Genomic DNA, 15,055 nt, shown 5'->3' on the forward strand with positions numbered 1-15,055 from the left:
TCCCAAGCCCGGGTCAGCCTGGCACTCTCTGCCTCCCCTGTCCTGTTTTCAGGTGTGGTCAGTAGAGTGAGAAAACGTGTCCCAGCAGAACTCGCCCTCTCAGAGGCCAGACTGAGTACAGCAATAGGTGAATTAACACACTCGCTCTTTTGGGGGCAAGTCAGGCCACACCCAGCAGTGCCGGGGGGGTGGGGGTGGGGGGCTGCTCCCTGCTCTGTCAGGGAACCGTGTATGGAGCCAGGGATCAAGGCAGGGTGTCGAGGGCTGGAGAAATAGCACAGTGGGTAGGGCGCTTGCCTCGCACGTGGACGGCTCGGGTTTGATTCTCAGGACTGTCCCTGGTCCCACAAGCTTGCCAGGAGTGATTCCTTGGTGCAGAGCCAGAGCTGAGTGTGGTCCAAAACCAAAACCAACAACTGAATCCCAGGGTTGCAGCCCACGTGGCCACACCAAGCGAATGCCTTATTCCTTTCCTCTCTCTCCAGCCCTCAGCTCTGTTTCAGAGTCATGCTTTTGTTTCATATGTTTTGTTTTGTTTTGTTTGCTTTCAGGGCCATGCCGGGCAATGCTCAGGCATCCTCTTGGCTCTGTGCTCAGGGCTTACTCCTGGCGGTGCTTTGGGGACCTTACAGGATGCTGAGGATTGAGCCTGGGTAGGCCTCTGCAAGGCAAATGCCCTACCCATTGTACTATCTCTCTGGCCCCTAATTTTATTTTTTAAAAAATATAATAGGTCAGAAGAGGCGGTCTGCTACTTGCTAATGTCCAGAAAACCCCGTCCTTCCCCCGCTGGTGTGGAGAGCCGGCTGGATGACCTGGGACTGAGGTGAAATGATGGGCCGTTACTCAGCTGTGACGTTCTCTTTTTCTTTCCTCTTGTTTTATTCGAATAGGTTCACCAAGTTGAAGAGTCTCAACCTTTCCAATAATCGTCTCGGGGACTTCCCGTTAGCCGTCTGCAGTATCCCAACGCTGACGGAGCTGAATGTGTCCTGCAACGCCCTCCAGGCCGTGCCCGCCGCGGTGGGCGTGATGCACAAGTGCGTATAGACATTCACCCCTGGACACTGCCTGGGGCCAGTTCACTTGGTGATCGTGTGACGCACCTGTGCAGTGCTAGCCTCTACACTCTTGGGAGGGTTCTATTTAAATGCATTTACTTTTATTTCAAGGTGACATTGGTATACAAGAGTGCCATGTTTATTTGTTCAGGGGATGCAGTGTCACCCTCCATCACTGCGTATGGATGGGGCCTGTTCAGCAACCCCTCGCTCCTCCCTTTGGTGCCCTCAGACCCCTTCTTAGAACATGCAGTTCTGTGGGTAGAGTCTCAGGGTCTCGTTTTCACTGGACATTGTCTTGGAAAAATTTCACAGAGCTTTGGGTTGGGGAATAAGGCCCGGGCCTCACTCAGCGAGGCCGAGTTAAACCCTGGGTACTGCAAAACACAGCCGGGAAATCAAAAGCTCCTTATCTAGAACCAAAGATCCCCGAGAATGAATGGGACTAAACACAAAGGACAGCTTACATTCTGTTTTGTGAGTTATGTTGAGTTCGAAGTGTGAAAAATTAATTGGGGAAAAAAAGGCCATTTGGGCTGGTTCACACTGCAGCGAGCTCCCGTTATTCCCACTGATAAATTGGAAAAAATGATCATAATTTTTGTTTTCAATAAAGGACTAATTTTTTAAAAAAATTTTTTGGGGGGAGTCACATGTGGCAATGCTCAGGGGTTCCTCCTGGCTCTGCACTCAGGAATTACCCCTGGCGGTGCTCAGGGGACCCTATGGGATGCTGGGAATCGAACCCGGGTTGGCCGCATGCAAGGCAAACGCCCTACCTGCTGTTCTACCACTCCAGTCCCGAGGATTAATATTTGTATCTGATTTTTTCCCTCTCTGATACATTATTGCTGCAAGCCTTACTTTTTTTGTATGCTGATTTTTTAATTATTTTATTAAAAATACCATGATTTGTAAAATTGGTCATTATGCAGTTTTTTTCAAGCATTTGAAGCTAGCAACTTGAAACAAAACATTCAAGTGTTCCAACACCACCAGTGTGACCTTCCCTCCACCAATATCCCATTTCCCTCCCAATCCCAACCTGCCCCGTTAGGCACATAACAAATTTAATTTCTATTGCTTATTCGACAAAACCTTAAGAACTGGCAAATAGAATGATCAGAAAATAAATCAGTAAGAGACAATTAGTGATTACTGATTTTGACTTATGTAAATAAGAAAATTGAAACCATTTAATACAATATGATAAAATGCCTATTCTCGTTTACATATAGACTTTTCAACTCTGGAATCTAAAGTATATTACATTAAATTTTATTTTGGGAGCTGGAGCAATAGCACAGCGGGTAGGGCGTTTGCCTTGCACGCGGCCAACCCGGGTTCGATTCCCAGCATCCCATAGGGTCCCTTGAGCACCGCCAGGGGTGGTTCCTTAGTGCAGAGCCAGGAGTAACCCCTGTGCATCACCAGATGTGACCCAAAAAGCAAAAAAAAAAAAAATTATTTTGTATTTGGATCTTGTCATGGTAATAGTCATGTCTCACCTGTCACTAATAACACTTTTAAAGCTATCTTGTGTTAATATATTTTGGAGTTTACATAGAATAGGTAAGGCCTGCGAATGCAGATTTTCCTCCTTAAACTTTATATAAACTGAGGTGTACAAAGTTGCTTGTGATGATTCATTGCAGGAATCCAGTAGTCCAGCACCAATCCCACCGTCGTTACACCTTCCCTCCACCATTGTTTTCAATTTTCGCAACCACCCCTTCTGCCTGCCCCCATAGCAGGCTCTTAATAATTTATTTTATATTGTTTGTTATCAGTAATTTGCTAATGGAATGATCCAAAAAATGTTGCCTTAGAAGCAAGTTAGTAAAAACTGTTAAATCACACCATCGAGCCATCAGGTCTTTGTATAAGAGATTACTAGGATGTTGTTACAGGGTAAGCCTCCTGTGTTTATGTTTTATTAATCGAGATTGGTTCCCTTCTACGTTACATCCCATCCAACTGGTGTTCTGCTCCTGGTTTATCAGTGTTGTAGAGCTTGAGAGATTACCCCAGGAAGTCAAGAATTTTTTAATAGTAATTTAGTAATACAACTGGGGTTAAATTTTTTTAACTTTATTTTATTTTATATTTTTGGTCACTTCTGGCAATGCACAGAGGTTACTTCTGGCTCTGCACTCAGGAATTACTCCTGGCGTTGCTCGGGGGACCATATAGGATGCTGGGAATCGAACCTGGGTTGGCTGTGTGCAAGGCAAATGCCCTACTTGCTGTACCATCACTCCAGCCCCAAGAGTTAAATTTTTAATGGGTGGTGGCTTTGGGGGTGTGTGTGTGTGTGTGTGTGTGTGTGTGTCTGCTGGGACTTCTGGAAATTCGGTGAGAGGACAAAGCAAAAGCCTGGAGATTTTGGTCAGAAAACCCGCGCACCTGAATATTTCATCAGGTGCATTTCTGGTCCTGAAGCAGTGAAATCCAGCCGGGGACATGACAATGACTGTGGTGTGGGGAGCATTTGGCTGTCTGGGTGGGCACCACAAGCCCTACTCGCACGCCCGGTGTAGTTGGGTTATTTCTCACCAGTAGTATGAACCGTACTTACAGAACTAGTTTGGTGATCGTACCGATCTAAAATTTATCTATTGTCTTTGCATTTCTTTCGCTTCCCAGCTTGCAGACGTTTTTGTTGGATGGAAACTTTCTGCAGACCCTCCCTGCTGAGTTGGAGAACATGCATCAGCTCAGTTACCTCGGTCTTTCGTTCAATGAGTTCACTGACATTCCAGAGGTGCTGGAGAAGCTGACCGCGGTGGAGAAACTTTGTATGTCTGGAAACTGTCTCGAGACCCTGAATCTGCAGGCGTTAAGAAAAATGCCTCACATCAAGCACGTGGATCTAAGGTGAGCACCTGAAACGGAGTCTGTGTGAGGAGTTTCGACGGTAGCCTTTTGGTGGCTTTCCCCCACCGAAGCTAGCTACTTGGCTCTTTGCAGCTTGGCCCGTTTGATTCCATATTAGCAGCAGGGGAGCATAGTGAACCGAAATCGAGTTTACTTGTATCTGGAACTTGTCAGCATTTTTTTCTCACCGATACATTACCACGTATCTTGAAGATTTTACAAGTTTGAGATTTTTTTTTTAATTGAGAAAACTTTAATTTACATACCTATATATATTTAAAGCTATCCCTTGCATTCCTCTTCAAAGTTTCTTCACTGCAGCTACTACCGGAGTACCAGTACCCTTGCACTGCAGTTGCTGGGCCCCTTCCCCTTAGTACCCAGAGCCCCGTGGTCTCAGCTCGTGAGTCTGTGTCTGTCGTAAACCCAGGTTTGGGTTTTATTGGTCGTGCCAGGAATCCTCATGCAATGCAGATGCTCTGCCTCTGAGCTGCAGGTGACTGAATAAGTCAGACCACAAAGGCAGAGAGCGCCTTAGCGTGCATGGGGGCTATGTCATGGAAAACCAGTGGTGCCTTTCTCTCTCAGTCCTTTGCTGTGGCTTGAGAGACAGTTGACATCACGGAGCATCTCCCCTCAAATATTTTTTTTTCTTCCTTGACTCTCAGAATACAACGCATTCATTACATTTACTGATAAATTTATCAGGTTTATTAGTTTACAGGTGGCTCTGCCCAGAGTTTCCCATTCTTTGGAAAACTATAAAGCTTATAATCTCATGTTCAGCCCAAAATTTGACCGACACCTCTTCTCACCCCTTTTGAGAGCCACGGACCCTGCCTTTTGAATTCTGGGCATGTCATACTCCAGCTGGAAGTGACTGCCCGGTCCTCTCTCCATGGAAGATGCTCAGTAACCGTCCTGTCATACATCAGGCTCAGTTGCAGTTTCTAAAGCATGAGGACCCACGGAGAAAGCTATCCTGGGTTTCTTTTATGAGGATGAACTAGAGCAAGTCATGGACTTTGTTCCTGCAAAAGAAAATATTGGTTTTAGACTAACCAGCCCCCTTTGATGCTTTGTCAACCGTTTCTACCTCCACCACTAGCTGGGATTGATGGCCGCATATATACATGCCAGCCACGTTACGGGTGGAACAAGACGTTTCCTCCCTCTGAACCACTGTGCGCTCGTCTAGAAATGACAATTAGTAACAGCACCTAAGCCATCGAGTCTGGGAAGGGATTGACTTTGGTTGCTTCTGTTCCGGGGAAGCTCTCTGTTTCGTTCTCACTGCCCGACGGAGGACACTTCTGGAACCATTCAGCTGTCATTCTTGGCGTCGCTCCACGTCTCGCCGTAGAGGCAGACCCGCCCTGGCTTTCCTGATCGACCCACGCCCTTACTCAGGCCCGTCTGATTTCAGCCGATAGAAAGGAGCATCTTTCGCACCCCTTTTTCATGTGGTTTTTTTGTGGTTAGGTCGAGGAAATCCATTCATTCCATTCCCGCAGCAAGTTGTTTGGTGTACCGTCTCTCATGCCAAAGTGACAGAGCCTGCCACACCTGGGCGGCGTTAGCAGTTTGCAGACCGATGGGTCTCAGTTCGGGAAGTACAAATGGTTATAATTTATCTGGCTTGGAGAGTTTTTTGGAATGTGACAGGACAGGGAACTGAACACTTTGTCTCGTTAACTTTCTAAATTGTTGTCAGCTGAGTTGTTGACATTATTTGCTCCTGAGTCATTTGGGTTTGGAGAACCTTATCGTTGGAGCTCAGCCCTTTTCAAATTCCAGCTCCCTGCTGGATTCCAAGGGCCATACTGGCTTCAGGTAACAAGCACGCGTTCCCTGCATGCACAGAGCATCGTCCTCTGCTCTTAGCCAGGTGATGAATCAGGGAGTCTGGTATGTCAAGAGAACTCCAGGCTTCTCCAGAGTTGGGGGGCAGGGGGAGAGCCTGTTTTTTCCTTCTTCAGATCGAAACGCTACATCAGATTAATAGTGATCTTCTTAACTCTTTTCCTTGAGCTGGCGAATTTTGGTCTGATACATATTTATTATTCTTCTGTTCTTGGTCCATGTTGTGGCTGTTGGCGCCCAAGAGTTCTCCTAAATTGCCTCCTGTCTTGCCCAGTGATTGGCAAAGTAGGAACTGCCTCTTCTTCTCAGTCTCCCTGTTTCTTTTTTGTCTGTTTCTTTTGCTTTTGGGGTCACACCCAGAGACACTCAGGGGTTGCTCCTAGCTCTGCACTCAGGAATTACCTACCTCTGGCAGTGCTTGGGGGACCATATGGGATGCTGGGGATCGAACCCAGGTCCTCTGTATGCAAGGCAAACGTTCTATCCACTGTACTATCAACTCCAGCCCCAAAGTCTCCCTGTTTCTTACCACACAAAAGTTTTCTTATTTTCCTTTGGTTTCCCTTGATTAAAACAGACTTCCATATTTTTTTTATATCTGTGTCATTTACTTATTTTAACATCTTTTTTATAACATCAGTTAAAGCAATGTAATTTTCTCCGTGGCCAAATTGTATCATTAGTCAGAATGAATAGTTCTATAATTATAGTGATGGCGGTATATATATATATATGTATATATATATGTATGTTTTGTGCAGTTTAGTTAACATGGTTATAATAGTGCTAACATTTATGATTTTTCTGTACAAAATTACTGCACCTTCCCTACCCTCAGAGTGTCCCAGATGGTCATCCACTGTCCATGTGTACTTTTTAGTCCATGTTTTCATGCCCTAACCCACTGTCCAGCTTTCTCAACTCTTTTTTGGAATCCAAGGCCAAGGGTCTGTTATTGTCTGACAGTGTCTATTCCTTGGCTTCGTTTGTGTGTATACCACACATGAGTGATGCCATCTGGTATCTGGCTTCTTTATTCAGCCTGTTTTTTACCCCAGATTCCAATTCTTGCTGCACATTGTTGGTTATCCGGACACCAGACTCTTGGGGTGGGGGGGCATGATGGGGAGTATTTGGGTCACGCTCGGCTGTGCTCAGGGATCATTTCTGGGGGTGCTCAGGAGACCATCTGCAGTGCTGGGGATGGAGCCGGGCTTGGCCATGTGCAAGACCGTGTGCAATGCTCTGTTCCCTGTACTATCGCTCTGGCCCTCGGACACCACATTTTAGAAACCACTTCTAATCTACGAGCAGAGCCTCTTGTTTGTTCAAACTCACTTTTCTCCTTATCCTTGCCTCTTCCTTACTACTGTCTCCTTTCTGAGCCTCTGAAAAGCAGTGTGCTGAGAACCTTCAGTTCTCTGGTATGGTGTATGCAAGCTCTCGGGTCTGGCCCTCCAGGCCTGCCAGCACCTTGAGGTCGAGACTGCAGGCAGCCCGCCCGCCCGTTATTGGCTACTTCTTCACAGTGAGACGTCCAGAGGCTCAAACTGTATGTCAGAGGCAGGCACTGATTTGAGGCTGCCCTAGCCTCCAGGTGGATTTCTCAAATCCTACACGTTGAACCAGGGAGTGGACTGAAGACAGGGCTGCAGTGACTGCAAGCCCTTTCAACTGCTGTATGTTGCAATCACAGTAAGGAAGTGTTTTGTTATCTGAAAGTATACATGATTGTCCTTGCTGAATAACTGCATCTGACGGCAGTTTTTTATTCGTCTCTTTCTGACACAGAGTAGTCGTCATCCTCATCACTGTGGCTCTCCCGGGCCAGCATGGGGCCATTTGATTTTGCTCAGCTGCCCGTGGGACTGGGGACGTGTCTTCCCTGCCCTGCAGGTTAGAGCTGGGCGTGCGACAGATGCTGATAGACCTATGCAGGTCACTCTGTCCAGCGCTGGTCCGCTGATCTGCCGGCTGCAACTCAAACCTGACATTCTTCCCCACTTCCTGTCCACAATTTCCCACTACTCAATGTGGATTCAGAAAGCTAAAGGACTTAGAGGATTATTAGGAGAAAGTTTCTTTTATTTGATTGGTTTAGGACCACTCCCAGTGAGTGGTGCTTCGGACCTACTCCTGGACAGTGCTCAGGGGTCACTCCACCCTCTGCTGGTCCACGTGCTGCTGGGGGTCTATCTTATCCCCCACCCCCACCTGCCTCCTGCTTGTGCTCATCCTGTTGATCTAGCTCTCAGCCCTAAGGGTTTGAGTCACAGTGAGATACACAGTGACAGAGTTGTTAGTGACCAGGTTTCAGTCATCAGTCATACAATGTTGCAACAGCCTTAAGTCCACCAGGGTCTGTTTCCCATCAGGAATGTGTGAATTTTCCTACCACCACCATCACCTCCCCTAGCCTGCCTCTATGGCTCTGTGGCCATTACTTTCCTTCTCTGTCTCTGTCTCTCTCTCTCTCTCTGTCTCTCTCTCTGTCTCTCTCTCTGTCTCTCTCTCTCTCTCTCTCTCCCTCTCTCCCTCTCTCCCTCCTTTCAGTTTGCAATACAGATACTGAGAGGTTATCATGTTTGTTCCTTTACCTACTTTCAGCCCTTAGTTCCCATCCAGAATGATCATTTCCAACTGTCTTTGTCACAGTGGTCCCCTCTCCATCGCAGTAGCCTTCTTCCCCAGCTCTTGAGACAGGCTTCCAACCGTGGACTAATCCTCCTTGCCCTTGTTTCTACTCTCCGAAAGGGTATTTCTAAACACATTTCTTCACTTTCAAGTGTTCATCCTAAAGAGCTGTATTACTGAGTAAGTCTAGAACTTTTAATATTTTAAGCTCTGATAGGACTTAAGAGTTACACGCAACTGTGAGAATGATAACTTCCCTTTTTAGATTTTTTCTCATTTTCTCATTAGACCAGCCCTTTAATCATTCAAGTGTCATCACAGTGAAATTGATGGGGCTAGTAAGCATTAGGAAATAGGCAAATTGCCAAGTTTGATATCAGTGTTTTTATATTGTAACATGGAATGAAAATGAAAAAGAAAAGTTGCCCCCCCCCAAAAAAAAAAAAAACAATTCCCTTGTGAGGACTTTTGAAATGAGCATATGTTGAGCGAGCATGTTCCTGGGGCGGCTCTTGGCTCTGGGTCATCCTTGTGCTGGGTGGCCTGGCCGTGTTGCTCTGTGGCTCCCTCAGCTACTGCGCATGTATCTCTCTCACGAGCAGTTCCTCCCGCATCTCTCTCACGAGCAGTTCCTCCCGCATCTCTCTCACGAGCAGTTCCCCCTGACATCTCTCTAACGAGCAGTTTCCCCCAAGGCTGCCTTCTATGCCCCATCTCCCAAACCGTGCTTTTCCAGCCAAGCAGATGCTCTTCTCAATCTCCTGGCTTGTATCAGACACAGAGGACGTTGGTGGTTTAGAAAGGAGCTGGGCAGCGCCTGGCAGAGTAGACCTTGAGATTGTCCCATGTTCTGCCTCCCCTTGCAGTGAACGGTAGCCCTGAGGTATTGGTCCCCAGGCCCCTCGTCCAGGTGCTCCCTGACGGAGTCCTCATCTGCCGGCCACTCTCTTCCTGAGACGGCAGCGTTGCCCTTATCTGGTCTGCACTCGGTGGCAGGTCTCCGTCCTTGGCGGTCATTGTATTCTACTAAGTGAAACCTGGATGACAAGGTCCAGTGTCTTCTGCACTTTTAAGCAGATTTTTTTTTCTTTTGGGGCATGCTCAGTCATGCACAGGGGTTACTCCTGGCTCATGCGCTCAGGAATCACTCCTGGTGGTGCTCGGGGGACCATATGGGATGCTGGGAATCGAACCCGGGTTGGCCATGTGCAAGGCAAATCCCCTGCCCGCTGTGCTATCACTCCAGCGGAATTTTAAGATGAGGCAGTTTGGGTATGAAATCGTGGGCTCTGAGTCAGCCCCAAATCAAGGTATTTATTTGCTTTCCTATATTTGGTATGAATATGACTTTCATTTTCTTCCCCAGTGCTCCTTTGGACTTCCCTCTGTGTGACTGCTCATTCTCTCTCCTTCGGTCACTATGCAGTCTCATGCGACCTGCATAATTGCCCAACATTTTGTTTCTTGTGTTCATTCAGTCAAATTCTTTGGAAATAATGGCGAAATAGATTTTTCCCCCCCTGTCTTGCGGTGGATTAAGTTAAAGTAACTCCGTGTGCTCTTCTTTTATCCATAGAGGTCTCACAGAATATATTTGCGATAACCTTGCGAACCTATCCGGACCCCAGTAACAGCTGAGAATAGCCAGAGAATCTGGCCAGTTTAGTAGCAAGGGCTGAGATTAAAGAAGTAATGGGGAACCGTAACACAGGAATAGAGTGACTGTCATAACCTAGGCTCCTTCTCCTCGCCTCCCCCTCTTGGGGTGTGGCCGTTTATTTCTGGCACGGCCGTTAACCAGAGTTGTGTTTGCACGCTTTCCCCTCCAGACTGAACATAATTAGGAAGCTGGTGGCCGATGAAATAGACTTCCTCCCGCACGTCACTCAGCTTGACCTGCGCGACAATAAGCTGGGAGAACTCAATGCCGTGGTTTTCAACAACATCGAAGTCTTGCACTGTGAAAGGAATCAGCTGGTGACGTTAAACATCTGTGGCTATTTCCTGAAAGCACTCTATGCCTCTTCCAATGGTATGTCCCAGAGACCACATCAAAGTCGCTCCTCGGGTTCCAAGAATTTTTTTTTTTAGCGCCATCAGCTCTAGCTCCCTTTGATTTGCCTTTCTGCAGATTTAGTAAAATAAAAGTGTCAAGTTTTGCTATGATAAAAAAAAAAGTCATAAAAGAAAGAGTGCTGGTTTGGTATTTAAAGGAACCGAAGGGGGTGGGGGGGAGGTTTTCTTGTGTTTCCCATACGGAGATAGGAGAGATCACGCCCCCTTGTGATTCGGCTCCTGGGGATGGGGGTGAGGGGGGTGGGACTGGGCAGGGGATGGTGGGGTGGGAGGGACTCCAGCTCTGGCTGCCTTGTGAAGAGGCAGGTCTGGAGCCTTGATTTCATTTTGGAAAGTGAAAGTAAGAGGAAGACCCGTCCTGCAGTTCATTCAGGGACTCGGGTTTTGTGCTCCCGCTTACAGCGGAACTGACCGCAGAGCCGCCTGCGTGTCCACCCTCATCTCCCATGATGGGATCTCAGACCCTGGACCGGGCAAGTGTTGGCAGCTAGAAGGAAGGAGCTGTCCCCTGGGGCCAAGGAGGAGAGGGTGTGCGCCTCCCCTTGTGTGGCCCTGGGTTCCGTCCCCAGCACCACAAGAGAGCTCAGGAGGGCGCAGGCTTGCAGAAGGCTTGCCCCCCTCGAGCAGGCCCAGTAGCGTCTCCATTGTGAGACTTGTTGTTACTGTGTTTGGCATATCGAATACGTCACGGGGAGCTTGCCAGGCTCTGCCATGAGGGCGAGATACTCTCGGTAGTTTGCCGGGCTCTCTGAGAGGGGTGGAGGAATCGAACCCGGCTCGGCCGGGCTGGCTGCACGCAAGGCAAATGCCCTACCACTGTGCTATTGCTCCAGCCCATTGGTGGTTCAGTGGTAGAATTCTCGCCTGCTAATCCCTCAAATTCAGAAAATTGAATTGAAAAGCAATTACTGCTACTTCTGATACTAATTGAACATCTATCAGATGCTTATGTGTAGTATAGTTGATGGGTCTTAGAAAGGGAGTTTTGGTTTGGTTTAGTTTGGTTTGATTTTTTTAATGAGCTTGCTATTGTATTCAGCAGTAACAAGCCAAATCTCCAAATGGTCCCTGAATGATATGAGGATTTGTGTAGGCAGTGGGCACAAGAGTCAGCCACGGAAAGGAAAGCATTTAAATGTGTTTCACAAGCGGGGAAGGTAGAGAATTCTGGAGAGCATGAGACCGGCCAGAGAGTGGCGAGAAGTAATTCCGGGGCAGGTGAAGTTGCTGGGACAAGCCGGCACAGTTGGCTGGGCAGAACCAAGTTGGTTTTTAGGGCAAGGAGAGGTGTCATGGCTGTGATGCCACAGACTCCTCGGAAAGGAGGCGCAAGGGCAGGTGTGAAGGAGAGTGGAGAAACCGGCACCCTGCTCATCCACGGTCTCCGTGGTCTCCCTGTGAGCTGCTGGCAAGATCTGAGGTAGCGATGTGAGATTCATCTTCTCAGAGGTGGTACCCGAGCCTCGAAGTGACTCACTCGAAGAGAGACGAGAGCTGGTAGCAAAGCAGACTTGCCAACTTCAGCTAGCTGGTGCCACAGGGGCGCCCGGAGGGCCGCTGGGCCCGAGAATTACTTGGCCAGTATTTCAAGCAGCAAGTACTTCTAGAAACAGTTTCACCTAAGAAACAAAGCCCTAGGTAGATGGTAGTAACCCGTTCCATGCAGTTTTGAAGACAGACTTTCTGATTGAAGTAAATGAAGTCATTTGTGACAAACCCTCCCCACCCCCCCGCTCCAAGAAGTTCTCTTTTTTTTTTATAATTTATTTATTTATTGAATCACTGTGGGAAAAGTTACAGAGCTTTTAGGTTTAAAGGTTTCAGTCATGTAAATATCAAACACATTTCCCTTTACCAATACTTATTTTTACCCGCGAACCCCAATAGAACCCCACCTCCCACCCCTCCCAATTCCTGTGAGGCAGATGAGTTCTAGTTAACACTCTATCTACTAGATTTATTGTTACAATAAAAGATGCACCATTATTATTTAGAGTTTACAACCCCCCCCTCCAAATCAGACATGCTGAAAAAGTGTTGTGAAATGATTTGCTCTCTACAGCTGGGTTTAAGAATTAAATGATGTCGTGCGGCCGCTATTGCAGCTGCGCAGTTTTGGATTTCTGCTATTTTACTTATTAACCCTGGAAGTATTTCTATTGAAAGTTAGTTAGTTAAGAGATTGGTTTCTGTGCTCTGGATTCGTGGCCGTGCCGGAGAGCCGCTTGTGGGGGGCAACTGGTGACCTCGGTAGGGCGTGAAGGACGGACCGGAACGCCCCCCCTTCCCATGAGGTCCCTGCCGCCCCCACCCCCGGCTCAAACCTGCTGTCCACAAGGCTCCCGTGTGGCCGCCATCTTTCTTTCCAGAGAGGCCAGGGCGAAGAAGTGCTCTTTCAGTAGAGTGGGAAAGGCCAAAGTCAGAATGCATTTGGCTTTATGGAGGGAGCCCTGAGTGTGTAGAATATGGTATTCATCCAGTCTTCCAGGTAAAATTTAGCAAATGTAAGAGAAAAGCCACCGTTAAGTTGGAAGGGAAGGATGTGGAAATGGAGACCGATAGATTTCAATCTCTGAATAAGGTCTTGTGACTAAATTCAAAGTTTTCTGTACTTTTTTGTAGTTCCAAAGTTGGACAAATGTGTGTATTGTATGTCCTAATCCAAATAAACAATAGAGAATAAAGCCCAGTAATGATACTCTACATACAAAGACAGTCTCTGTCACTTGTTGGGTAATTTTTGTGTGTGAGTGTGTTTTTTTTTTTCCCTCCTTCTAGAACTTGTTCAACTTGATGTTTACCCAGTTCCAAATTACCTGTCTTACATGGATGTTTCCAGGTAAGAATCCTTGTCCTAGGGCAACATTCTTGAGAGTCTCCTTAAAAATAATTTAGGTAATTCTGTCTGAGCTTAAGGTGTTTTTTTTTAATTTTTAATATGATAAAAATTAAATTCAGTAGGTTTTACTTCTTCTCTGAAAGTGCATATAAATATCTGTTAGTTAAAATGCCTCTTTCGTCTGGAGCAGTTCAGACCAGAGTCAGGGCACTTGCTAATTTGAGCTTAAAAGAATTGTGTCTGGGCAGCCGGTTACTTACCTTGATACACTGTGTCTGCCTGTCTTCCTGAGATGTGTGCATTTTAAGTTTTTTTAATATGATACATTAATATTTCTTCTTCCTCTGTTATTTTGTCCATAAATGCACCGAGTTGGACTCTCAGCCAGCCGCTGCCTTTCCTCCGCGTCCTTGCAGTAGACTGACCACCTCACCTTCTTCACACTGTCCCGGGCACCGGGCAGTAGATTTGCTCCAGTTCCCAAAAAGAGGATAGTTGACTTGGCCCTGAAGGCACAAAGGATGGGTCGACCCAAATTAAGCATTAATGATCTTAAATTGCCATAATTGTAGCTTGCTTCAAAAGTGATTCCAAGGAAATGCCCAACTGCTCTGCCTCCCACAGCACGAGCTGCCTGCGGTCCTGCAGGCTGGTACCTGGGCGCTCACCCCAGCCTGTCACACCTCACACTTGAGAGCTCAGGAGAGCCCCCCCTGTGCCGTGTAGGCTCCCCACCCCTCTCCCTCTTCTTTCTCCTCTCTTAAAATATTGTCGGGGCTGGAGCGATAGCACAGCTGGTAGCGCGGTTTGCCTTGCACGTGGCCGACCCGGGTTCGATTCCCAGCATCCCATATGGTCCCCCGAGCATTGCCAGGAGTAACCCCTGTGCATCACCAGGTGTGATTTAAAAAACAAAAAAAGAAAATATTGTCTCGGTTTGGCCACAATTAATCCTGCTGTTTGTTAGCGGTCACCGTTGTTGAGTGCTCTTTCAAAGGCAGAACTTTCTCTTTAGAACTGAATATATGCGAGCCTGCCGTTTTTATAATAGTCTTGATCTTAATTATGTAAGACTATGTCAGAATTTAGCTGTTTCGGGAATCACTAGTTATAATTTGATCCAGAATTCATAGACAATGAGTGCTACTCCATTGGTCACCTTCTAAATTCATGTCAGTTTTGTTCATGAACGTGGAATCACACATAACCTAATTCATTCGCCCTCCCCCCCTTTTTCTTTTAAAGTCACTGCCATCATCCTTTCAGTAAGAGCAGTGCTAGCTGGAGTGGGCTTTGCGTCTGTAGGTGGAAAGAAATATGTTGAACAGATTTCAGAATTGGTCATAAAGTGAATCAGTTTTCCTTGTATTCAGCGAGTGTTCTTGGCAAAAGGTTTTCTTTGAGACCTCGAGTGACTCTGACTTAGAAATAGCCCGTCCCTGAATTCTGGCTCTTAACTACCATTCGTCTTTCTTTTCTCTACTCGGCCAGTCTCCCCTTGGAACAGTGCTCTGTTTCCTCCTGTGTTCCGCCCAGACTGTGGGACTCTCAGAAGCCCTCTGAGTCCCCTCAACTCGGTCCCTGTGGCACCCTTCTGTCTTGGGGTGAGGAATTGTATTTTCTAAGGGGACTGAGCTGTCATCCTTGGCGGTGTTGCCTCGGTCTTCAGCGGTTCTCAAATCCAAAGAGCCAGGCTTGTTTTTAT

General features: G+C 47.2%; 1 protein-coding gene across 1 annotated transcript in view; it reads left to right on the plus strand.

The window, feature by feature from the left end:
* PHLPP1 (PH domain and leucine rich repeat protein phosphatase 1) overlaps positions 1-15,055 on the plus strand; it is a 218,533-nt gene that overhangs the window by 152,697 nt on the left and 50,781 nt on the right. Inside the window, exons 5-8 of the mRNA XM_056106973.1 lie at positions 894-1,040; positions 3,708-3,938; positions 10,265-10,467; positions 13,290-13,350. Coding sequence (XP_055962948.1) covers positions 894-1,040; positions 3,708-3,938; positions 10,265-10,467; positions 13,290-13,350 — 642 coding nt within the window. The remainder of the gene's footprint in view (positions 1-893; positions 1,041-3,707; positions 3,939-10,264; positions 10,468-13,289; positions 13,351-15,055) is intronic.

Source organism: Sorex fumeus, unplaced genomic scaffold (genome assembly GCF_029834395.1).
Source record: "Sorex fumeus unplaced genomic scaffold, SorFum_2.1 ptg000151l, whole genome shotgun sequence".
In the NCBI taxonomy this organism is placed as follows: Eukaryota; Metazoa; Chordata; class Mammalia; order Eulipotyphla; family Soricidae; genus Sorex; species Sorex fumeus.